General features: G+C 44.9%; 1 protein-coding gene across 2 annotated transcripts in view; it reads right to left on the bottom strand.

Annotated features, from left to right (window-relative positions):
* LOC147103279 (ribosomal protein S6 kinase alpha-1-like) overlaps nucleotides 1-26,911 on the bottom strand; it is a 272,311-nt gene that overhangs the window by 19,075 nt on the left and 226,325 nt on the right. For both annotated transcript variants that reach the window (XM_085962741.1, XM_085962742.1), the window contains 9 exons: nucleotides 26,697-26,734; nucleotides 25,997-26,139; nucleotides 25,546-25,616; nucleotides 24,599-24,687; nucleotides 22,575-22,639; nucleotides 20,137-20,239; nucleotides 17,723-17,853; nucleotides 11,225-11,350; nucleotides 9,849-9,938 (listed from right to left, as the gene is read on the bottom strand). In XM_085962741.1, the coding sequence (XP_085818867.1) occupies nucleotides 9,849-9,938; nucleotides 11,225-11,350; nucleotides 17,723-17,853; nucleotides 20,137-20,239; nucleotides 22,575-22,639; nucleotides 24,599-24,687; nucleotides 25,546-25,616; nucleotides 25,997-26,139; nucleotides 26,697-26,734 (856 nt within the window). The remainder of the gene's footprint in view (nucleotides 1-9,848; nucleotides 9,939-11,224; nucleotides 11,351-17,722; nucleotides 17,854-20,136; nucleotides 20,240-22,574; nucleotides 22,640-24,598; nucleotides 24,688-25,545; nucleotides 25,617-25,996; nucleotides 26,140-26,696; nucleotides 26,735-26,911) is intronic.

Here is a 26,911-nt window from a genome sequence, read left to right as displayed (position 1 = left end):
ATGGTCAGTCAACAAGGTAAAATTTTGTCCGTGTAGGTAATGGTTGAATTTCTTCACTCCCCATACCAGGCCGAGTGCTTCCCTGTCGATCTGGGCATAGTTACGCTCAGCTGAGTTCAATGAGCGTGACGCAAAAGCTATCGGCCGCACCGAGCCATCAGGGAATCTATGCGATAATACCGCTCCTACGCCGTAAGGGGATGCATCGCACGCCAGTCTGATTGGCAGTGATGGGTTGTAATGAGCCAACACTTCCTTGGACGTGATCAAGCCTTTGCATTTATGGAAGGCACGTTTACAGTCTTCGCTCCATTTCCAAATTACTCCTGTTTGTAGTAGTGCGTTAAGAGGGTGCAGAACAGTTGACAAGTTTGGTAAAAATTTATGATAGTAATTTATCAATCCCAGGAATGACCTTAATTGTGAGACATTTTCAGGTGCTGGGGCTTTTATGACCGCTTCAATTTTTTCAGGTGACTTATGCAACCCTTCGTTAATTATATGGCCCCAATATGATATTTGTTTCTGGAAAAATTCGCACTTGGGGCGATTTGCTCGTAGGCCCCGTTCTCAGCCTAGTGAGCACCTGCTCCAAATTGGCAAGGTGCTCGTTGTCGTTTTCTCCTGTTACAAGGATGTCGTCTAGGTAGCATTGAGTCCCCGGAATCCCTTGCAGGACTTGCTCCATAGCTCTTTGCCAGATAGCTGGAGCTGATGCTACTCCGAAAACCAGTCGATTGTATTGGTACAGGCCTTTGTGTGTGTTTATCGTGAGATACTTTTTAGAGGCCTCCTCAACCTCCATCTGTAGATATGCCTGTGCCAAGTCAATTTTGGTGAAACGTTTCCCTCCGGATAGTGAGGCGAAAATATCTTCTATCCTCGGAAGAGGATACTGTACCGTGTGAAGGACCGGGTTTACAGTCACCTTGAAGTCCCCACAGATGCGAATTTTTCTCTGTTCTTCAGATTTATCATTATTCAACGTTTTCTTCATGACCGGGGCGATGGGTGTTGCCCACTCGCTCCAATCTACCTTGGATAACACGCCTGCCTTTTCCAAATTCTCCAGCTCTGCCTCGACTGCTGGACGAATTGGGTACGGCACCGGCCTTGCCTTAAAAAACTTGGGAATTGCCACATCTTCCACTTTTATTGAGGCGGTGACGCCTTTCAAGGTTCCTAGTTCCTGTTGAAACACTTCTTTGGCGTTGGCCAAGATGTCTTTTAATTGTTCAGGTATGACGTCATCATCATTTTTTTTCTTACTGGTCACCGTCAGTGCCTGAATGGAGTGCCAGTCTAAACGTATCTTCCTGATCCATTCACGTCCCAACAGCGGTGGACCACCATCTTGCAGAACGTATAAATACAACTTCTGTATTTCCTTGCCGTTGTATACAACAGGCACCCTTATTTTCCCTCTGGGGTATACTTTCTGCCCCGTATATGTCTTCAAGATAATGGATGTGTCTTTCAAAGGTATATACGGAAATAGCCGCTCGTAATCCCGTCGACTTATGACGGTCAGAGCTGATCCTGTATCTAGCTCCATTTTAACTGGGGACCCCGCTATCGTGAGGGTAACCCAAATGGTCTGGTAATCTTCTTTGGCAATTACATTATGTAATTTGAGACAGCTTAGTCTCTTGTTTCCGGAGTCGATATCGCTCTTCTGGTCTTCGGCGCTACTGTCCGTCATCATTTGTACCTTTCTGTACTTTTCCTTATTGATTTTTTTTCTGTCAGTGGATTTTCTGTTTCCAGATCGGCATACACGTGCAATGTGTCCCATCTTTCCGCATTGCCTGCATGCTTTGTCCTTGAACCAGCAGTCCCTCTGGTCATGGGTGGATCTGCCGCAGCGATAACATCTCTCGAAACCCCGTGTCATTTCATGGGTGCCGAAGTCCTGTGGCTTTTGCTGTATCTCTGCAGCTCCTCTTGCTGCTGCTTCGTATGATACAGCCACACTGAAAGCCTTGTCCAGTGTCAAATCTTTCTCAGAAAGTAGCCTTTTCTGTGTTCCTTCACTTAGGAGACCGCAGACGAATTTGTCTCGTAGAGAATCTGCCAGTCCTGCCCCGAATTGGCAGTGCTTTGACAGCTTTCTTAATTCGGTGAGGTAATCAGCGTTACTTTCATTCTTGTGCTGATTCCTCCTGAAGAATTTGAATCGTTCCGCTATCAGCAGCGGTGTTGGGTTTAAGTGCTCCTGTAGGGTATCAACAATCTCCTTAAAATTCTTGTCCATCGGTTTGGCTGGAGTGATTAAGTTTCGTAACAGCCCGTATGTCCTTGCGCCCATCAGATTTAGAAGTACCGATGCCTTTTTATCATCCTCTACTTCATTCGCTGTGCAATATACCTCCACTCTTTCCACATATGTGGTCCAATCCTCTATATCACTATCAAAAGCAGTAATATTGCCAGTCTTAGGCATCCTGAAAATCAAAAATGGCGCCTCCCGCGCTTTCCTTTCTTCCCTGCCGAGAAAAAATGGCGCCTCCCACGCTTTCCCGCCGCTGCTGACAACGCTGTTCTCGGCGGTTTTTATTTACACAGATATTTTTGGAGACTCGTTCCCGCCGGACTCTCTGGGACTTTTCCCTCCCTCTGCTTGGTCCGAACGCCGACCTGCTTTGCAGCGCCGGCCGTCTCCCGAGTGCTCCACCCTCCGTCTCTGTTTGCCTCCGCCTTGCTGCTCGGCCCCGCTACAGAGCCACCCGATCGAGCCCCAGTCCGCCGCCCAGGAAGGATTAGTGCAGTACCTGCCACCAGCCCGGCTAGCTGGTGAAACCACAGTTTTTTTTTCTTTTCGTTTTTTTCTTCTTCGACCTTTGTCTGAGGAATCGATCTCCTTGAGGTGCTGCCGAATTGCAGGTAAGTCCGTTTCCAATTCGTCGCCACTGTTGTATCCGTGTGTTAATGGAGACACGGAATGCAGGAGTTGGTTTAACAGGTGTTTACTGAACAAAGTCTGGAGGTGAACTAAAAGATACAAGACACTATACAGGCTTATATAGCCTGAGTGGTCACTACCGGTATTACAGTACACAGGGGCTCTAAAGGTACATACACTACAGTTTGTTTTTGATTTGATTATTTTCTCTCTTACGTTCACATCATTCTTTAGCAAGGAGACTGTGGTGTATGTAACCTGTTCCACCTTAAGAGAACTTAAGCCTGTTCCACCTTAAGAGATGTACTACTTTCTCTGGCTGCTGTATACGTAATACCGGTGGTGACCACCGGTATATAAGTACTGTGTAGTGATATTGTATTTAGTATAGTCCTGACCTCCAACTAGTAAAGACCTGTTGAACTTTATTCTTGTAGTCTGTGTCAGTAATTAATCTTAATACAACTGGAACACACAGACTTAACAGTGGCGACGAGTCCGATTCTTACCCTGCGGCAGTTTATATCCACGGCGGCTTCGTCCACAGAACGGGCGTTGAAGAGAGGCATCCACCCTCATCACCCTGCTGGAAGACACGTCGCGCGGCAGGCATCGAGAACCCGGAGTGCAGAAGACATCCTGAACTCGAAGCCTCCATCAGCGGCAGTCAGCTATCTTCTTTCTACCTCGGTGGTGGGTAAGCCGGTCAGCGACGCGAGCAGAAAGTCGGCCGCGTTGGCTGTACAGACGGGGGGAGGAAGACGGAGGAATAAGGGCGGTGAGATCGATCGCGACCGGAGATAAGGGCCGGGCCGCATTCGGGCCGAAAGGTGCAGCGTGGGGACATGGATCGCGGCTGGTGATAAGGGCCGGGCCGCTTTCGGGTCTAAAAGGCGCAGCGTCTGGGGCGACTGAAGGCGCGAGAGCCGCGGTGAAGGTGAACGCAGCCGGTGCTAATAACCGGGCTGCAAGAAGGGCTGCGAGGCGCGACATCGGGGAAGCGCGAATGCCCGAGGGAGCCGCGGTGGAGCGGAGACAGCGTCGGGGGAGTTACTAACCGCTGGGAAAGGGGAGCAGCAGCGGCACGCCAAACGCCATTGCAGCCAGTGGGTGAAGACCGCCAAGCGCGGGAAAACCGCCATTTTGTAGGCGGAGGACGAAGACAAGAGCAGGAAGCTGCCATCTTGGGATAAAATAAATTGCAACGATGCCTAAACATGGGAACATTGATACCTTTGATGGCGACATCGAAGATTGGGCCATGTATGTAGAACGCATACAAAATTATTGTAAAACAAATAAAATCCCAGATGCAGAGAAAGCACTAACTTTATTGAACTTAATGGGTGCAAAGACATACGGGCAATTGAAACACCTTTTATCACCAGATGAACCGGCGGATAAGACGTTCGAGGAGATTGTTACTGTCCTGAAAAATCATCTAAACCCCACGCCGCTGATGCTAGCGGAACGATTTATATTTTACAGCAGAAGGCAGCTGAAGGATGAAAGCAATGCTGAATATTTAATGGAATTGCGTAAGCTGGCGAGGTACTGTCAGTTTGGAACGGGACTGACAGACGCGCTAAGGGATAAATGTGTGTGTGGATTATTAAAAGATACACAAAAGCGACTGCTCGAGGAGAATGAGCTGACGCTTGAGAAAGCGGTCACTATGGCAGCAGCACACGAAGCCGCAGTGAGAGGCACGGCAGTAATGCAGCTACGGTCACCGGAACTCAGTACAAATAAATTGGGTTTGAGTACTGTAAAATGTTATCGTTGTGGAAAGACAACACACGATCAGAACCAGTGTTGGTTTAAAAACCAAGAATGCAGAACATGTGGCAGGCTTGGCCACATAGCTAAAGTATGCCGGTCAGGAAAGAAGACCAGCAACAAAAAGTCACCGCAAGGAAAATACATAAAGGTGCACAAGGTGACAAAGACCAGTTCGAACGAACAGAAGTCAGATTCAGACGCTAGCAGTAATGAACTGGGTAGCTTAAGAGTACACAACGTTGGTAAAGATGCAGATCTCCAGACAATTTGGGTCACTCTTCAGATAGCAGGAGTCCAAGTAAAGATGGAATTGGACACTGGATCGGCATTGACGGTCATGAATAAGAAAGATTACAAAAGGTTATTCCAACATATTCCCCTACGGGATACGGAGATTATATTGAAAACATACACGGGGCAAAGAGTGTACCCCATCGGAAAGATAGAGGTAAAAGTGGTCCACAAGGGCGAAGAAAGCCAAGTAATGGACTTATATGTGCTACCTGAAGGAGGTCCACCACTACTGGGACGGGAGTGGATTAGGAAAATGAATATGGACTGGCACTCCTTAAAAGCACTAACGGTAGATTCCGGGGAAACAGATGTCAAACCTAAACGATTGTCCAAAATATTGGATGATGCTAAAGAGGTGTTCCAGCAAGGACTGGGAACACTGAAAGGAATTACGGCAAACATCAAGATTGATGAACATGCACAACCAAAATTTTTCAAAGCCAGACCGGTACCCTATGCAATACGACCTACTGTAGAAGCAGAACTGGAAGAGCTAGAACGTTCAGGTGTACTGTCTAAGGTAGATTGGAGTGAGTGGGCTACGCCCATTGTTCCCGTTATGAAACGTCCTTCGAGCAACAAGCCAGGAGAACCAGGGAAGGTTCGCATCTGTGGAGTTTTCAAGATCACCGTTAATCCGGTGCTTCACACGGTGCAGTATCCGCTTCCGCGGATTGAGGATATTTTTGCTTCGTTGTCTGGCGGGAAACACTTCACCAAGATAGACCTGGCGCAGGCGTACTTGCAGATGGAGGTTGAAGAAGAGTCACGCCAGTACCTCACGATCAACACGCATAGAGGTTTGTACCGGTATAATAGGCTGGTTTTTGGAGTGGCATCGGCTCCGGCAATTTGGCAGAGGGCCATGGAGCAGGTATTACAGGGAATTCCAGGCACACAATGTTACCTGGACGATATTCTGATTACAGGTGATGGTGATGAAGAACACCTCGCAAACTTGGAACTGGTGCTCAACAGACTGAAAGAGTATGGACTTAGAGTTAATCGGCAGAAATGTGAGTTCTTTCAGAAGCGGATCTCGTACTGTGGTCATGTCATTGACCGGGAGGGGCTTCATAAGTCTCCTGACAAGATAGAGGCAGTTGTAAAGGCTCCCGCTCCGGATAATGTCTCTCAGCTAAGGTCGTTTCTGGGGTTGATTAACTATTACCATAAGTTTCTACCGAATCTAACCACGGTACTGCACCCGCTGAACGCTCTTTTACAGAAGGGGGTACCATGGGAATGGAGCAAAAACTGTAAGAAGGCATTTCGCAAAAGCAAAGAATTGCTCACCTCAGAGGAAGTGTTGGCTCACTTCAACCCGACACTGCCTATTCGGTTGGCTTGTGATGCTTCTCCATATGGTATTGGGGCAGTACTCTCACACAAGTTGCCAAATGGCACGGAAAGGCCAGTCGCGTTTGCATCCAGATCATTGACCTCCGCTGAGCGCAACTATGCGCAGATCGATAGGGAGGCTCTCAGCCTTGTATGGGGAGTGAAGAAGTTTAATCATTACCTGCAGGGCCAAAAATTCACACTTCTGACAGACCATCAGCCGTTGGTATCCATTTTTAACCCTAAGAAGGGTGTTTCGGTGATGACAGCACAGTGACTCCAGAGGTGGTCCCTTTTCCTAGGGGCACATCAATATCAAATAGAATTCAAAGGTACAAAGCAGCATGGCAATGCTGATGGGCTGTCGCGCCTGCCACTGCCTGAAGCGGAAGAGACGACGAAAGTTGACCCTGTTGAGTTATTTCATTCGACCATCATCGAGTGTTTACCAGTCACCAATGCAAGTATTGAAAGAGAAACCAGGAACGACCCGACACTGTCCTGAGTTTACGAGGTGACAGTGAAGGGATGGCCAACACATGGTGATCCTCTGTTACCGGCATTCTCGGCAAGGCGAGACCAGCTGTCCGTCTGCCATGGTACTTTGATGTATGGGACAAGAGTGATTATTCCGCCCAAGTTACAGGAAAGAGTTCTAAAGGAACTGCATGAAGGTCATCTGGGGGGAGTTAAGATGAAAAGTCTTGCTAGGGCTTATGTATGGTGGCCGGGCATTGACCAACAGATAGAGGAGTTGACAAAAATCTGCGCTGGGTGCCAAAAAGTGCAAAATGCACCTCCGATCGCACCGCTACACCCATGAGAATGGCCTTCAGCCCCATGGCAACGCGTACATATTGACTTTGCTGGTCCATTCATGGACTCCATGTTCCTAATTGCGGTGGACGCACATTCCAAATGGCCAGAAGTGATCAAGATGAATACCACTACTTCAGAAAAGACAATTGCGGTGTTAAGAACAATATTCGCAAGGAACGGATTGCCAGAACAGATATGTTCGGACAACGGACCACAGTTCGTGTTGGAAGAATTCCAAAAATTCTTAAAGAAGAATGGGGTGAAACATTATACCTCTGCCCCATATCATCCGGCGACAAACGGGTTGGCCGAGAGATTTGTCCAAACATTCAAAAAGGCAATAAAGGCCATGAACGATGATCAGATTCCGTTACAACACAAGGTGGACAATTTCCTAATGGCATATCGAAACGCCGCTCATGCAGTGACTAGCCAAAGTCCTGCCATGATGTTTTATAACAGGAGGCTGCGGTCCAGGTTGGACTTGTTAAAACCAAATGTGCGGAGGGAAGTGGAAAACAAACAGTTCCGGCATATTAATAACAAGTCCACTCGAAGTTTCGACGTAGGACAACCAGTGTTGGCAAGGGGCTATGGAAACGAAAAATGGCAGTCCGGAACAATTCGGGCCAGACAAGGACCTCTGATGTACACAGTAGATATTGGTAACAATGTGATAAGGCGTCATGCGGATCAACTGGTAGAATCAAGAGCAAGGGTCGAACCCATGGTTGCGACAGAGACAACTGTGGAAGACGTTAATGAACCTGAAGCATCTACCTCGGCAGGGACTGTACCTGATGATGACGTCCAATACATAGGAAACCAACAAGAAGAGTCACCTCAGCAACAAGAATCAGAGACCACTGAAAGGCGTTATCCAAACCGAATCAGAAGGCCTCCTGAGAGACTGAACCTTTGAACTGTTTATACCTGAAGTTATATATGTATATATGTTATGATGTTATGTTAAATGGGGATATGACTGTTAAGCTAAAAAGGGAGGATTGTGGTGTATGTAACCTGTTCCACCTTAAGAGATGTACTACTTTCTCTGGCTGCTGTATACGTAATACCGGTGGTGACCACCGGTATATAAGTACTGTGTAGTGATATTATATTTAGTATAGTCCTGACCTCCAACTAGTAAAGACCTGTTGAACTTTATTCTTGTAGTCTGTGTCAGTAATTAATCTTAATACAACTGGAACACACAGACTTAACAGAGACAGGCTGGAACTAGCTCACTGGCAGATTTATAATTAGATACACTTGCATGCTCCTGGCCATTGACACAGTAGCATGGACTAGGCTGTTGCCATGCTCATGGCTGGCAAATTGCTTCCGGCTCCGGAAGGTGGGTACAGATACAGACTCATTTGTCTGCAATCACAGAACATAATGTAATGAACTATCTTAAAAGTATATTGATGTCTCATTTATATCTGATGAAAGCACAGTTCTTCAGAATCAAACAAAAATGATTTGCCAAATACTTTTCTTATGAAACACTGTCCCTTAAAACTCAAATATATATTATTATGCAGCAATTTATTCAAATCAGTATTAATTAGCAAATTAATTTGTCTATATTCGGGATGAGAATGAGATTTTGTCCTTAAAATAGTGTTTTTACATTATCGATCCAAACTGGTTCTGATTGATGGGCATGTATCGTGGTTATATTACTGAACGAATAATTAAGAGGCCTGGACTAATAATCCAGTGAATGCGAGTTCAAATCCCACCATGCCAGTTTGAGAATTTGAATTCAGTTTTTTTTTAAATTGGAAATAAAAGGCTGGTATCAGTAAAAGTGACCATGAAATGGTCAGATTGTTGTAAAAACCCAACTGGTTCATAAATTTCCTTTAGGGGAGGAAACCGGTCATTCCTTACCCAGTCTGGCTTATATGTGACTCCAGTCCCACACCAATGTGGTTGACCCTGAACTGTCCTCTGAAGTGGCCTAGCAAACCACTCAAACCACTTAGGAAACTAGGGAAGGCCAAAAAATGCCAGCCTTGCCGGTGATACCCACATCCCGAGAATTAATTAAAATAAAACATGAGGCAGATATAGAAGATCAGGAATTCATGTCTTGGTGCATCCCAGCATTCTATCCAAGCATGTTGGCCTCCTCTCCATTCCTGCCACTTCCTTACCTAATAGCACTTATTTGGTTTGGGGATCCAGGCGCCTGCAATACTTTATCCAAATAGCCACAGTTCACATGCCCCTTGACAATGAGTATCAGCAGTTTGACCAAGGTGGGTGGGATCACAACTGAGACTACCTTCAGTTGGTATCTATGCACTTTCCACCAAGAGTTGCTGGATAGATTTCAGGATGGTTTTTCTCCTCCCTAGCCCAGGGATGCCTGGTCAATTTTAACACCACATTGCTGCCCTGGCTGAATTTCTAACTCAGCAGACTATTGGACTGCACCTAGTCTGCACAGCTCAGTTCCATGCTATTTGATGCATTTGCTCCATGAGCTGTGGGGGCATCCGAATTGCCTTTTATTTATTACTGAAATCTAACTTATTGCATCATCACAATTGCAGGCATTTAATGGAAATTTAATGGGGAAAATACTTGGAGAACTTGACAGTTTCAGTATTTACAGTTTGAGTTATGTACTACTTGGCTCTTTTTTTGTTGTCGTTAGTGCCTCACTCCCACTCAAATAGGCTACCCTGACACTTACATCTTTCAACGTAATGATGTTTGGATGCTGTCCATACCGCAGCAGGATTTCAACTTCCTCCGAGGGGTCTCTCTTGCTCTTATCAACAATCTGGAGAAAGGAAACACAAAGACTTCATATTGGATGCCGTTACAAGATAAGGAATCTAACTGAAGTAGAAATTAGGACATAGAGGAATTATCTTGTAGGGGAAAAATGTGGGGACAACAAAATCAAGCTCCATTTTAGTATTACAGTCATGCCACAGTTAATGACCATGGGTTGCACTTATCTGATGATCTCCCAAAGGAACTGTGTGGTTGCATTACCCAACCTAGCACAACACAAAATTACATTTTTGAGACAGTTAAAAGCATAGAAATCAAAACATGCCCTGCTGTTCCAACATGGCGACTCAACAGTGCTTGTTGAGACGTTACTAGTGGAATGTGTAGAAGCAAAATCTACTTTAAATTTATACCAACCTCTCGGTGACATTTCTGGCAATGGAAATTTGGAACCAGGCCGACTTCTGTGCATGACTTGGTAATCTGAACTAGACAGGTGGAAACTACTCCAAGATACTGGTACTAATTGACCAATTGGCCTGGCTCACTATTGGAATCGACCCATTACTGGGGGGTGGGAATCTTCCCAATCAGCCCCAGATAATCCTGGAGAGACCTTAGACACTGCTTCCAGCTGCTTGTTCAGCTAGGACCACCCTACACATTAGAGTGGTCCTAGCTGAACAGGCAGTGGGAAGCTTACCAGTGCTCTGTACTGGTATGCTGCAGAGTTTTAAACTTCAGCAGTACTCTTGGACACACTTTGGGGTACCCAAGCCTTGGCTCTCCCAACCTTGCCCAAGCGCTCTAGACTTAGTCAAGCGGGATGAGTCTCTATGGGGGAGTATATGTGCACTTGGTAAACAGAAATTTTACAGGTGTGGAGTTTTCTGTAGCTTGGCCCAGAGACTCAAAGGTGATGTATTTTTGAATAGCAGACAGCTGGCTGATCAAAAAACAAAAGGGATTAGAACTGCATTGGTAGAGGGGAAAAACAGGTCATCTGCCTGTCCTCTCCATCAGAGAATGCTCCGTGGAGATAGAAATAAAAATTCCCTTTTTAAAATGGAAATTGTTTTATTCAAATTTATAATTTTAAAAGTGATGAGGAGGGATGGTGAAGGATGGGTTTGCTTCATCATCATCTCAAGAGCGCAACCCAACAGTAATAAAAACAGAAAATGCTGAAAATACTCAGCAGGTCAGGCAGCAGGTCTGTGGAGAGAGAAACAGAGTTAACGTTTCAGGTCGATGACCCTTCGTCAGAACTCCGCTCAGTAACAGTGATAGTAAGAAAACACTGCTGGCTTCTTTTTGAATCCGTCTTACCTTGACAGCATACTCCATATTTGTAGTCTTGTGAATGCAGCATTTACAGACAGAGTATGAGCCCACACCAATATCCTCCTTTAGCTCATAACCATCAGTAAAGTTCATGTTGTTCCCATGCAGTTGCTGCAAGAGATGACATATTCTCTCAAAACGGAGTACCTCTCTGTTTTGTTACATTGCACACCAGTTAAACTAACAACTTTCATTTATAAAGTGCTTTTAATGTAGATAAATGTCCCAAGGTACTTTACAGAGTAGTAAGGAAAACAGATGGAGAGCCAAAGGAGAGATTAGATGGGTGACCTAAGGCTTGGTCAAAGAGGTGGATTTTAAAGGAGGGTCTTAAAGGAGGAGAGGGAAGTTGAAAGGTGGAGAGGTTTAGCGAGAGAATTCCAGAGATTGGCACGTAGGTGGCTGAAGGTCACAATGATGGAATGGAGAGGGGAGAAGCTTTAAAGCCCAGAGTCAGAGAGTTCTTAGGGGAGGGAACTGTGGGGCTGGAGAAGGATGTTACAAAAAGATAGGAAGGGGGGAGGCCATGTTCAGACTTATACACAAGGATGAACATTTTAAATTTAAGGCAGTGGAGGACCGAGAGCCAATGTAGGTCAGCAAGGATGAATATGATGAGCATTACTTGGTGGGTGCAGGATTGGATATGAGCAGCAGGTGATACATATAGGCCACAGAGAATCCAGGTGGAGAATTGCACTTTATAAACTCCCACCAAAACAAACCTTAAAAAAAAAATAGCATTTATATATTGTGTTTTCATGTCTCTCAGAAATGCCCATCACTACAAATTACTTTAAATTAAGCATAAAAACCTTAAAACATTTTCAACAGGAAAGATTTTCAGTACAACATTTCAAAGAGGCTGGCTTTGGTGTAGGGCGTGTCCCTCCGTACCCAAGCGTAGCAGTCGGCAAATATTTATGCTAGGTCTGCTCAAGTTCACAGTCCAACCCCATAAGTAGTAAATCACTTCCCTCACAGATGATGCAATGGTTCTTTGTCACTGAGCATCCTGAATTACATCTGTCACCATTGCCTCTTCCAATGAGAGAGTATCATTTTAGATTTTATTTGAAAACTGTGCCCCGAGTCCATTGTTCACAAAAACAGAACCCAGAATTCCCTCATGTACATTCCCGATAGTGATGTTATCACAGATACAAGAGAAATATCCAATAAAGGCTTGATCTAAAATGCCAGATTCAGCAGTCTGGTTTACTGCCCTCATCATCCATGCACCACTTCAAACCTCATGAAATCTCATAAGAACATAAGAAACAGGAGCAGGAGCAAGCCAATCGGCCCCTTCGAGCCTGCTCCGCCATTCAATAAGATCACGGCTGATCCAATCTTGTCCTCAACACCACTTTCCTGCTCTCTTCCCATACCCGTGACTCCCCTGTAGTTCAAATGTCTGTCAATCTCTGCCTTGAATATATTCAGTGACTCCGCCTCTACGGTAGAGAATTCCAAAGATTCACGACCCTCAGAGAAGAAATTCCTTCTCATCTCTTAAATGGGCGACCCCTTATTCTGAAACTATGCCCCCTAGTTCTAGATACCCCCACGAGGGGAAACATCCTCTCAGCATCCACCCAGTCAATGCCCATCAGAATCTTATATGTTTCAATAAGATCACCTCTCATTCTTCTGAACTCCAATGAGTATAGGTCCAACCTGCTCAGCCTTTCGTCATACATCAACCCCTTCATCCCAGGAATCACCCTAGTGAACCTTCTCTGTACTGCCTCCAATGCAAGTATATCCCTCCTTAAATATCTCAACTGCTTACTGTAAATTCTCGTACACAGGTAGATTATATATCCTCCAGTTTGTAGGATACTACTTAGAGCTTTCATTGACATAGTGGAGTGATCTAAACACCTGTATGACCTATACACTGGATTCTAGTTAGCTCTGTGTACCAAACAGGTCAGTTTGGTGCTTCCTGTAGTGTTGATACTGCCACCGGACTGGAAACATTAAAAAAATCTCACTGACATTACATACTTGTGTCCCCAAGTTACCACCAAATACCAGTATAAACTCGCATCTGCGAGGTTTACACTAGGTGGCTGAGTGATGCAAGATCACTTACATGATCCCTGGCTTGTAGGTTGAAAACCAGCAGTAAGGTGCAACCCATTAGGGTGGATTTTACTGAATAAAACTCACGATGATCCTGTACCAACACGTTTACCAACTGTTGAATGATTCTGATAGAATTAATTGAAAATCAGTGTCATTGAGCCTCACTGTTAAAATCAAGATTCATAAAACTGTTTCTTCCTCCAACTCATTCTTTTCTAGGACCTTAAAACAGTGGAACTCCTTACCCCCCTTAGTCTTCTGCTCCTCCTACAACTCACAGGCTTTCAAACCCCAAGGTTGGTGTCACCTAATCGCCTCTTCCTGAGATACCCCATCCTCTCTTCTACTCTTTCCAACTTTGGTAGTGTCCTGCACTATGGGCCATGGCCCTTCACCTGGGTTTCTCAATAATAGAAAAAAAAGTATCTATGACACGACAGACAATTGGAAGGCGATTCCACAAATGGTTTCCCTGTTTTGCTGGATCGATTACTTCAGTGTTGGTTAAAACAGCAAAGTCAGTCATGCTCATTAAGTAGCAACTGACTATCTTTAATATTTAAAAAAATACAAGAGAAAACCATTTCTGACTGAAGTAAAAACAAAAAATAGTAGAAATACACAGCATGTCTTTCAACCCCTGTAAAGTCATAGTTATACAGCACGGATAGAGGCCCTTCGGCCCATCGTGTCCGTGCCGGCCATCAAGCCCTGTCTAATCTAATCCCATATTCCAGCATTTGGTCCGTAGCCTTGTATGTTATGGCATTTCAAGTGCTCATCCAAATGCTTCTTAAATGTCGTGAGGGTTCCTGCCTCCACAACCCTTTCAGGCAATGAGTTCCAGACTCCAACCATCCTCTGGGTGAAAAAGTTCTTTCTCAAATCCCCTCTAAACCTCCCGCCCTTTACCTTGAATCTATGCCCCCTAGTTATTGACCCTTCTACTAAGGGAAAAAGCTCCTCAGTATCCATCCTATCTATGCCCCTCATAATTTTGTACACCTCAATCATGTCCCCCCTCAGCCTCCTCTGCTCCAAGGAAAACAAACCCAATCTGCCCAGTCTTTCTTCATAGCTGAAGCGCTCCAGCCCTGGTAACATCCTGGTGAATCTCCTCTGCACCCTCTCCAAAGCGATCACATCCTTCCTGTAGTGTGGCGACCAGAACTGCACACAGTATTCCAGCTGTGGCCTAACCAGTGTTTTATACAGCTCCATCATAACCTCCTTGCTCTTATATTCTATGCCTCGGCTAATGAAGGCAAGTATCCCATATGCTTTTTTTACCACCTTATCCACCTGTTCCGCCGCCTTCAGGGATCTGTGTACTTGCACACCCAGATCCCTCTGCCCCTCCGTCTTGCCTAGGGTCTTACCATTCATTGTGTATTCCCTTGCCTTGTTAGTCCCCCCAAAGTGCATCACCTCGCACTTTTCCGGGTTAAATTCCATTTGCCACTGTTCCGCCCATCTGACCAACCCATCTATATCGTCCTGCAGACTGAGGCTACCCTCCTCGCTATTTACCACCCTACCAATTTTTGTATCATCCGCGAACTTACTGATCATACCTTTTACATTCATATCCAAGTCATTAATGTAGACCACAAACAGCAAGGGACCCAGCACCGATCCCTGTGGCACCCCACTGGCCACAGGCTTCCAGTCACAAAAACAACCGTCGACCATCACCCTCTGCCTTCTGCCACTAAGCCAGTTTTGTATCTAATGTGCCAAGGCACCCTGGATTCCATGGGCTCTTACCTTCTTGACCAGTCTCCTGTGCGGGACTTTATCGAAGGCCTTACTGAAATCCATGTATACCACATCCACTGCGTTACCCTCATCCACACACCTAGTCACCCCCTCAAAAAATTCAATCAAATTAGTCAGACATGATCTTCCCTTGACAAAGCCATGTTGACTATCCCTGATTAATCCTTGTCTCTCCAAGTGACTAATTTTGTCCCTCAGAATTTTTTCCAATAATTTTCCTACCACTGATGTTAGGCTCACTGGCCTGTAGTTCCCCGGTTTTTCCCTACTTCCCTTCTTGAATAATGGTACTACATTAGCGGTTCTCCAGTCCTCTGGCACATCCCCTGTGGCCAGAGAGGTCCTGAATATATGTGTTAGAGCCCCCGCAATCTCTTCCTTTGCCTCACACAGCAGCCTGGGATACATTTCATCCGGGCCTGGGGATTTATCCATTTTTAGGCCTGCTAAAACCGCCAATACCTCCTCCCTCTCGATGTTAATATGTTCGAGCATATCACAGTCCCCCCCGCCCTATTTCTATGTCTACATCGTCCTCCTCCATAGTGAAAACAGATGCAAAAAATTCATTTAGAACCCCTCCTACATCTTCCGGCTCCACACACAGATTGCCACTTTTGTCCCTAATGGGCCCTATTTTTTCCCTAGTTATCCTCTTACCCTTAATATACTTATAAAACACCTTAGGATTTTCCTTTATTTTGCTCGCCAGTGTTATTTCATGGCCCCTCCTTGATCTCCTAATTTCTTTTTTAAGTATCCCCCTGCACTTTTTGTACTCCTCTAGGGCCTCCTCTGTCTTTAGCCTTTTGTATCTGCCAAAAGCCCTCCTTTTTTTCCTAATCCATTCTCGTATATCCCCTAACATCCAAGGTTCCCTGTGGTTTTTGGAACCACCCTTGACCTTTACGGGAACATGTTGCCATTGTATGATCTCAATCTCCCTTCTGAAAGCCTCCCATTGCTCCGATGCGGATTTTCCTACAAGTAGCCGATCCCAGTCCATTTTGGCCAGATCCTGCCTTATCCTATTAAAATCGGCCTTCCCCCAATTTAGAACCTTTATTTCCGGCCCATCCCTGTCCTTTTCCATGACCACCTTAAATCTCACCATATTATGGTCACTGTCACCAAAGTGCTCACCTACTAGCACTTTTTCCACTTGGCCGGCCACATTCCCTAGAATTAGGTCCAGTACCGCCCCCTCTCTTGTAGGACTTTCTACATGCTGGCTCAAAAAGCTCTCCTGGATGCACTTTAAGAATTCTACACCCTCTGAGCCTTTCACACTGACTATCCCAGTTAATATTGGGGAAGTTGAAATCCCCCATTATTATTACCCTATTATTTGCACATTTCTCTGAGATTTGCCTACATATCTGTTCCTCTATCTCCCCCTGACTGTTTGGAGGCCTATAGTACACTCCCAGCAAAGTGCTTGCCCCCTTTTTGTTTTTAAGCTCCACCCATATGGCCTCATTAGAGGAACCTGCTAATATATCATCCCTCCTTACTGCTGTAATTGACTCCTTAATTAATATTGCGACACCCCCTCCTCTTTTACCTCCCCCTCTGTCTCGCCTGAAGATTCTGTACCCCGGAATATTGAGCTGCCAGTCTTGCCCCTCCCTCAACCATGTCTCCGTGATAGCAACAATATCATACTCCCATGTGTTTATCAACACCTTCAGTTCATCCACCTTATTTGCAAGACTCCTTGCATTAAAATAGATGCCATCCAGCCTTGCCCTTATATATTTGCCCTGTCTACCAAGCTGACTTGTTTTTTTCTCTATAATTGGCAGCACATCACCCCCTATTTCAGCTCCCCTCTGTATCCCATCCCCCTGCCAAGTTAGTTTAAACCCCCCCCCCAACAGTGCTAGCAAACCTCCCCGCAAGGATATTTGTCCCGCTCTGGTTCAGGTGCAACCCGTCCGACTTGTACAAGTCCCACCTTTCCCAGAAGCAGGCCCAGTGATCCAGGAAACTAAAACCCTCCCTCCTACACCAACTCTTTAGCCACGCATTCATCTGCACTATCCTCCTATTCCTATACTCACTAGCACGTGGCACTGGGAGTAATCCAGAGATTACAACCTTTGAGGTCCTGCCCTTTAATCTGTTACCTAGCTCCCTAAATTCTTGATGCAGGACCTCATCCCCCTTCCTACCTATGTCGTTGGTCCCAATGTGGACCACGACCTCTGCCTGCTCACCCTCCCCCTTAAGAATGCCCTGTAGCCGCTCAGTGACATCCATGACCCTGGCCCCAGGGAGGCAACAAACCATCCTGGAGTCACGTTTGCGGCCACAGAAACGCCTATCTGTTCCCCTTACGATAGAATCCCCTACCACTATTGCTCTCCCAAAGAGGAAGCTAGGTTAATGTTTGGCATTCTGATGAAGGATCTAACCCTGAAACTTTGGCCTGTCTTTTCTCTTTTCAGAGGCTGGTGTTTTCAGTGTTTATTTTCTTTCCATATCGGAGTAAAAGCTTTGCTGAAATCAATAAACAGTACAATGTAAGCTCAGGCCAAGATTCCCCAACTTCTCCAAACAGGGTCACTCTGTTTGAAGGAAAGAAATAGGTGCTTGTGATGAACTTACCTGCAAGACAGGGTGAATGACCAGTTTGGAATGCTCATCCTTTACTTCCTCCTCTTCCATTCCTGTTGCCACAAAACTGAATCCTCGGAATAACTTGTGAGCACTGGCACTTGGCGGAACACCAGGAGAATCTGGGATCCAAAAAAACCAAGAGTTTGAGATTAATCTAGAACAAATGTTGCATGGGTGGAAGGATGCACAACATGGCCACTTTAAAAAGAAACCTGGAGCTGGATAAGAGAACTTTAAGATAATCTGATAACACAACTCCTTCTGATGATCTAGTGGGTAAATGCATTGCCCAGTGTAGCACTAAAACATAGGGGGAGAAATTTGGTTGTTAGCGCCACCGATTAACACCTAAAGAGGCCGAGAAGTGGGGCGCTAGCCAATTTCCGGGCGGGCGCAAGGCGCCTCGCCCCATATTGAGCATGCATTTAGCACCGGCGCTAAATCTTAGCGCCCGCTCATGGGCGCAGGCTGATTATGACGTCATTTGAGTGTGCAACGCCTTTTGGGCACCCCGGACCAGAAATTCAGTGGCGCCCCCCTACGTAGCGCCTGGCGCTAATAGTGACAGCTTACCTGGACCTTACCAAGTCGCTCTCGGGCTGGAGGAGCGTTATTTAAAGGGGACTGGCGTGGTTTAAAAGCGGCAGCCATTTTTGGAGCACAACTTCCTCGAGAGCTACAAAGAGTTGCTGAGCTGCACACTGAGAGCCATTTGACCACTGAGCCAGCGCAGGCAGGCGATCTTCAGCCTTCTGACCATCACCTTGCTGTTGGTGAGCCTTGACAACGGGGAACCTTCCTGTGGGTACTTATTATGGGGGCTGCATTGGAGGGGAACGTCCTGCTGCTGAATCATCTGGAAAGGGCACTTAGACGCTGGGAGAGGGGGTGGGCATGGCCAGACGGAGGAGGGCCAACAGGCGTCGCCACAGCAGACCATACGCTGGCAGGGTTTTCCGACAGCAGTTTTCCTACATGAACATGCCGGAGGAGCAGTGTGTCAGAAGGCTGCGATTTAGAAAGGAGGCGGTGACTGAGCTGTGCCAGCTGCTTCAGCCAGATCTGCAGCCTCATAGGGTGCAGGACATCTCTGTCGGTGGCTAAGAAGATGCCTGCTGGCCTGGACTTCTACGCGAGCGGCTCTTCTCAGGCTGCGTGTCAGAGGCTGATCAGAAGTAGCTTCTAGGCCCCTCTCATGGAATGCTTGCTGCCATTCCAAGAACAGGAATGGAACCGGTCTGATACCCCCAAGCCTGTGAAGGGCAAGATGCATGTAAATAGAAGGCATGGCCATTGTAAATGAAGAAAGTGTTTCATTACACAAAATGTGGTTCCTTCAAACATGAGAAAGCTATGGCAACAGAAAGCAAAACTAATACACTGACACATAACTGCCTCTCACACCCGGGAGACTGTCCAAAACATAAATCACATTCCGACCATCTTCCTTGGCCTTGATTCCACTGCGCCAACCAAAGCATCCAATGCCCCATCAGTGAGGCGTTCCGCCCTCTGCCTCACCCTTTCCATGTCTTGCTAGGCTGGTGCGCCACAGGTAGGCTCCCACCACTTTGAAGGCCTACAAGGCAGTGAGTGTGTCTGGTGATGCCAACTGACCTGCCCCTTTAAGAGCTGGCTGGCACCAGTGTGTCTCAGGGAAAGTGATTATTGACAGCACCCTCGCTGCGCCCCGCCGCCGCGAAATTGGGTTGCGCCGCCGGGTTAGCGCCTTAAGAGTAGCGTGCAGCGCCTGATTTAGCGCCGCAATCACCTTTAGGGGCGCTGCAACCCAATATCGCGCTAGTGGACACTGGGTGAGTAGATAGAATTGGACCCACTGTGATGTCTCCTACATTTGAACAGTCTGTTGACACTTACTGTCGAGGCTCACACATGGAAAATGCCAGCTTGGTGAGTTGGTGGAGGGCTCTTGTTGCTCATGGAACATTAGCCCAGCAAGAGTCAGCATCTGCAGGGCAGGAGGGGAGAAAACTTCTGCTAGAAGTGGAGCAGTGTGGCAGTATGTGTGTAAGGGCCCCAGTGCACTGCATCGATTAGTAGGATGTCTTACCACACTTATGATTCCTCATATTGCAAGCTCCTGTTTCTGTCTGCGCCTGTTTGGGGAGGCACTGAGCAGAGGCTATGTCCTTTCTGAGGAAGAGTCATCCTCACCCTCACATCGCCTCGAGGAGGTGAGAGAGCAAGTAAGACAGCAAGCAATTTAAATTTTATAAACTAACAGATCTTAGAGTTAGCCAGCTTGGGTTTTAATGCTGGAAAACGCAGTTGGCTGGAAGCTTCTATCACTGTCTCAACTGCAAAGAATTTGATGAGGCCAAGTTTAATTACCTTAAATCGATTAGGTCACACATTTCCCCACACATGCACGCAGTACAAACCTTTAGGTGTTCGTTCCGTAAACTCAGGATCAAAATAAAAGGTATCATCTGGCCTGGCCACAGCTGGTCTGAATGGTGGCTTCAGTTCCCTTCGGTAGAGTTTCTGGAAACACAAGAAGCTGTTCAACACTGCTGGAAGCCCTCAACGCCCTACCATTTCATTCCCATTAAATGTTTTGCTGGGTTTTTATGTTCTTCTAGTTGAGGGATGTGTGTAGTGGGGAATGGTATCCACTTCCTCTTTTGGCACTCGCTCAGAGCCAAGGTAAAGCATACCTGTGTCAGGAATAGCATGGTCACAAGTAAAGTTCCCTCCACACTGCTCCATCAAGAATTCCCAGGTCATGTATGGTATGGATGCAGAGTGAAACCCATTCTACACTGTTACATGAAGCATTCCCCGGTCATGTACAGCAAATGTTAGATGCAAGACAAAGTTCCCTTATCAAGTACTCCCAACTCACATACAGTAATGATCAGTTGTAGGATAACGTTCCTCTGCTTTGCCTCAACAATGTTTCCTATCCCCAACTATACGAGTGTGATAATTCCATTTTCCCACACCAGCCAACCTTATTGTCTCTCTGAAATGAGACAATTTATGTTGAATTATGGGCAGTTTTGGCTCATGGGCCCATACTCACCAGCACTAAACATAATGCCTCAAACTCCTTTTGTTTGGAATCCTTACAGCTGGCAGGCTAGAGGTTTCTGTTCCATCAGTTTGCATTCGATAGGAAACCAGAAGCCAGACCTGAAAGGACAAAATTCTAACCCACTGTGCCATTTCTGAGAAATGATTAAATCAGAAATGGAAAACTTGATGTTTACTCACAATTTTCAGGAAGCTCCATTTGCGAAGAACTCTGAAACCACCAGGGCTTTTAAAGTGCCAACTGGCAGGTTTACAGTGAATATATTTTAAATTAGTGCTGAGAGGTAAGCACAAGAGAGGGGGAGATGTCACCATGACTTACAGCAGCCACTACAGAACATTGTCTGGACAAAAATACTGGCTCTAAAATGTTGTGATTTCCCAGTGATTTTTTTGGCACGTAACTATTAATAGGAGAGTATCACTGAAATATATTACTGAAGATGTACCACCCTATGCTTTTACTGTGTGCTGTCAGTGAATCATTTAAGTTTTGAACTAACTAAGTTCACTCAAGTGCACACCACTGAGAAGGGGAGATTGCATTTAAGAAAAATCGATCACCCAAAGCATTAACTCCTGGGAGATCTGTTGGTTATTCTCTGTAATCAAAATATCAGTTGCTATCTGACTGGATTTGCGTGCCAACCAAGCCACTCCTCCAATTGCTATTAAACTGGTGGTGATGCTGAATGACATTTCTGCTTTAAGCAATCTATTCAAGATCCAGACGAAAGGTCATCAAACTGAAACATTAACTCTGTTTCTCTCTCTACAGATGCTTTTGCTGAGTATTTCCAGCATTTTCTGTTTTTATTTTAGATTTCCAGTATCTGCAGTATTTTGCTTTTCTATTCAAGATCCAGATTGGCTTCGGCAGCAGCCAGCTTCTTGGACACATCTGCCCTGTGAGTTCCACAACCGATGAGAGACACATCGATAGCAAGTCAAACATGGGAAAGGCGGCTTCACGAGCAGCCCCTGCAGTGCACCAATTTACTGGAGGTAGGAGGCACTCTATCTGAGGAAAGAATCTCAAGTTTTGCACATGAGATTATGAAGATAACAACTGTAATCAATCCTAGCCCCTCTCCCATGCTGTTTTATGTTGTGATGTAGTTGGGGGGGCTTTAAGTGTCCAAGAATCAGTCCTCCACCAGAATGATCACTCCTCAGTCTCACATGGAATCTGGTTTTAAGAAAGATAATCTACAGCCAAAACTGTAACTCTAATTTTAAAAGATTCATTACAGACCTTGATGTGAGAATGCCTTTTGGGTTTGTCTCCAGGGAGTGGCTGATGAAACTGTGTGAAGGCCAGGTTAATATGGAACTCTCTGATGCCTATGAGAAATATCTATGCTTGTAATTGTTGGCTGGCAGCCAGTCACTAGGGCATACTGCTTGATGTGTAATGGGCAGAGAGACTATTTTCAACACCCCCTTGTCTTAGAAACCATAAAGCAGCAGGAACAAAAGGTGTACTTCACTGCCTGTATAGCACCTCACAGTCCCATTCATTCCTTCATTCAACTGGTTACTCTGAAGAGACCCTTACAAGATTACAGACACACTGTGCTTCGGAAATTGATGGAGTAGCCCTTAAACAAAGAGCATTTCACCTGGCTATGCTCTTCCATGAGCCTTTACCAGGATATCTAAATCGCTGAATTGGAGGTGTACTGGAGAATTGAGCAGATGGTTCTTTCATGTCCAACCCGGGGTTTCTGGAATTATAGATGAGACTTTGTCAGAATTTCATCAAAACATATTTGACACTTACATTCCAGTCTATGTTTGCAAAGAAGGGTTGTCGCTTGATCTCCTCCACACCATCCACGCCAGCTCCTAAAAATAAAAAACATGGAGAAATTGAAGTTATAATGGGCAGGAATCAATATGCTTCTTTAATGAGTTAATGTTTCAGGTCGATGACCTTTCCTGACGAATCCCACGTCATCAACCTAAAACGTTAACTGTTTCTCTCTCCACAGATGCTGTCTGACCTGTTGAGTATTTCCAGCATTTTCTGTTTATAATTCAGGTTTCCAGTATCCAGAGTATTTTGCCTTTGCTTCTTTAATGATCCTGATTATTAATCACAAATTCTTATATAGTAAGAATGAGTCCAAAGGTTGTGTAAATATAGGATTGGCGATATTTTCAGAGGAAATGGAATTGTTAACGACAACAGACCCAGACAGGCGTCGAGGAAATCACCAATGGTGGAAAGCTTTGGGAACAAGCGGTTCAAAATCACCTGTTCCTTCTAAGCATGCTACACTTACCATATGTCATTTCTCAAATTACTCATATACTGTATTCCAAAATATTATCTGAAATAAATATATCTAATTGGCATTTAAATGAATAAATACTATCTGCTTCCACCACATATCAATGACTTAATCGCTCCACTATTGGTGGCCATGCCTTCAGCTGCTGAGGCCCTAAGCTCTGGAGTTCCCTCCCTAAACCTCTCCGCCTCACTACCTCTCTTTCCTCCTTTAAGACGCTCCTTAAAACCTACCTCTTTCACCAAGCTTTTGGTCATCTGCCCTAATATCTCATGTGGTTCGGTGTCAAATTTTGTTTGATAGCACTCCTGTGAAGTGCTTTGGGACAGTTTACTACTTTAAAGGTGCTATGTAAATGTAAGTTGCTGTTTTATGAAGGAATAGAAAGTTGTATATCCAAGTTTGCAGATGACACTAAGTTAGCAGGAACAGTAAGTTGTGTAGGTGGGAGCAGGAAGTTACAAAGGAACATACAGACAGATTAAGTGAGTGGGTAAAACTGTGGCAGATGGAGTTCAATGTGGAGAAGTGTGAGGTCATCCACATTGGATCCATAAAAGACAAACTGGAATTTTTTTTTAATGCTGAAAGATTAGGAACTGTGGAGGAGCAAAGGTTTTTGGGTATTCAAGAACACAACGCTAGTTCACAGCAATCAAAAAGGCTAATGGAATGTTGGCCCTTATCTTAAGGAGGTTGGAATACAAAGTTATGCTTCAGTTGTACAAAGCCTTGATCAGGCTGCATCTGGAGCACTGTGTTCAGTTTTGGCCACTGCACCTCAGAGGATATATTGGCCTTAAGAGGGGGTACAGCACAGATTTATCAAAATGACAATGATTTAAAGGGTTAAATTATGAGATAAAATACTGCATTTGCTGAAAATCTGAAATACAAACAGGCTGAGTATTTCAAGCATTTTCTGTTTGTGTGTTAAATTATGAGGACAAGTTGCATAAATTTGGCTTATATTCCCTTTAGTTAGAAGGTTGAGGGGTGATCTAATTGAGGTGTTTAAAATAATAAAAGGATTCAATCGAGTACATATAGAGGTGCTATTTCCTCTGGTGGGGGAATCCAGAACAAGGGGCTATGCCACTCAGGAGTGAAATCAGGGAGCAGTTTTTCACACTGAAAGTAGTCTAAATCTGTAATTCTTTTCCCCAGAAGGTTGTGGATGCTCGGACAATTGAAATTTTCAAGACTGAGATTGCTAGATTTTTTGTTGGGCAACAGTATCAAGGTATATGGATCAAAGGCAGGTAAATGGAGTAAATGTACTATTTGAATTGCTTTGAGACATTACTGAGAAATATGGTAAAATGCTATATAAATGCAAGTCTGTCTTTCAAAATTGATTCACGAGGAGGATGCTCAGCTTGAAGAATGTGGCGATTTGGTCTCATGCTCCAGGGAAACAGGAGAATCAGTGCTCAACATCAGATTTAAAAACATCTTCCATAAGCATCTGTTCAGTAGGCCAACCAGCAGAACCCAGTCCAATAGTTACCTAATCTGTTGGCAGGATTTCTCTTGAAAAGTGCTCGCAACAAACTTTGGGCTTCAGGACTCAAGAACTGAGGCATTCCCAATTTAGCCCTAGAAAAAAATTCACATGCAGTTAAATACTATACAGAATTCTGCACTTGCCAGAACTTTTCCTCCACATTAGTCATGAAAAGTCCAAACACAACAGAACTGTTGTCTCATGCAACAGCGAATTAATTGGCCAAAGAAAATTCTTCTCCCACTTACAATTTTATAGCTTGCCCTGTTCCAGACACTATTCCTTAGATAGGCAAGGCATGTGCTAATAGGAGGTGCACAATAAAAACCCAGGATACCATCACATCACAGACAGATCACTAATGGAAGTTTTTGGCTGCTTTCATTTCTGACCAACCCAATGTGTAGAAAAAACCATTTCTAAACGCAGGCCGGCTTGAAGCTGTTCAAACACACCCATGGCTCACAGCAACAAATTAAAGATGCTGTCCTGTGAACTTTGTGCTGATATTCCAGTCATCATCATTCCTGACCACTCAATAATGTCATTTCCCAAAGTCAGAAATCATACTGAATCATACAAACTCAGCCAGAGATTGTTTAGTTTCCAGGAATGTGTGGAACAGACTGCCAATGGAGAGAGTTGAAGTGGGTAATTCAAGAAGGAGCTGAATAGTTTTTAGGTGAAAGAAACGATTGAGTATGACAGATTTTTTTTTAAATTCTTGGATCGAGCAGATGAACCTCAATGATCCCTCCAGTCCTGTGCATCCCAATGTTCATAAATAAAGTGCTCAGCGTGGATTTCAGCAACAAGAACATTTTTTACAAACACGTAAGCCATTTCCTCACTGTAGATCTATCTCAAGAAGGAACATTCAACATGGTAGTAGTCATCATCAGAAAGTTATATTACAGCCACACAGTCTTAATCCAAGGATTTAGTCTTACTTTAGAATGAGTGTCATGGTCTCCTTCCTGTCCTTTCCTTGGAATGGCAGAGAACCAGTCAGCATCTCAAACTGCCAAGAAACCGGAGAGAAACAGAAGCATTACACATGGATCAGAGGTCAAACAATACACACACCCCAATAAAATTCCACTCAAAAACAACACACAAATGCTGGGCAACCTTCACATTCCTCAAAATTAAACTCAATTTTGAAACACGAGGGTAACACTAAGTACTAGTGGGATTCAAGTGATGGAATTAGATCCTCAACTGTGCAGTTCCCAATCACACCTTATGTCATGTGTCTCCTAGTAATAGTTGAGTGATGTAGTCAGTTGCCTAAGACCAAGTCACTCACCGAGTGTGCTTGGGGCTTGGAAAATAATTAGAGGAGGAGGGGTGAGAGAGTAAAATTATAGAAGAGTAATCAGTGGCACTGATTAAACGCACCATTAAAACACCATAGGACCACCAGTCAGCGCTGTGTGTATGGCCACGCCGATTAACCACTTCAGGAGCCATATACTCAACAGTTCCACAAAACGAATAGGCCTTCTTCTCATGGTCAACAGCTTCCTTGCTCAGGCCAAAATCTTAAAAGAGAAGCACAACCAAAGCTAAATCAGACTTACAACAGCTGAACAGTTGAGTGACCAACACAATCCAGCTGCTTCACTCCTACATTATTGTTTTTACTAGTCAGCTTTCATTCAACAATAACCACCACCACCAATAACAAACAACAATTTGCATTTATATAGAATCTTTACTGTAAAAAATGCCCCAACTGGCTTCAAATATGGAAACAGACAGGGACACAGATGCGGAGTCATGGTGGCAAAGATTAGAAGAGATCAAAAGCGTCTTTGAAAAGTTAGGTTTTGAAAATTCTTTTAAAGGAGGAGAAAAGAGAAAGGGGTTTAGACAGGGAGCTGTGGAAAGTGGGGCCAAGGAGGGGGTAACGAATATTATAGAATAAGGGCATTATAGAGCTTTGTTATGGAGTATTTATTTAAAGGAGCACAGGAAAATGGGTAAAAGAAAAAAAGTCAGCAAATGTATAGTTTGTGACATTTGATGGGGAATTTACAATCTATTTCCAGAAGTCCAAGGAACGAGTCAGTTAAATTTCCTGTTTTTTGCCACTCACCCGTTAGCTTAATGTGTCCTTCTTCATCCAGTAGAATACTGGGAGAGAAGGGGAAAAGAAGCAAAATGAAAAGTTAGAGGCGAACATGATCTCACAGCAGTAGTCTGAGGATGCAGAAGCTGGGAATTTTACAGGTGATGGTTCAGGTGACCTTATCGGCGCCATTTCATCTTCAGCAACTTTCACGTCAGCTGAGACTCCCGCTGCAGTCAGGT

Source organism: Somniosus microcephalus, chromosome 20, assembly GCF_052327205.1.
Source record: "Somniosus microcephalus isolate GS21.2 chromosome 20, FLI_Smic_1.0, whole genome shotgun sequence".
Taxonomy (NCBI): Eukaryota; Metazoa; Chordata; class Chondrichthyes; order Squaliformes; family Somniosidae; genus Somniosus; species Somniosus microcephalus.
The sequence above is the reverse complement of the archived record's forward strand: the minus strand, read 5'-3'. Positions and strand labels throughout refer to the sequence as shown.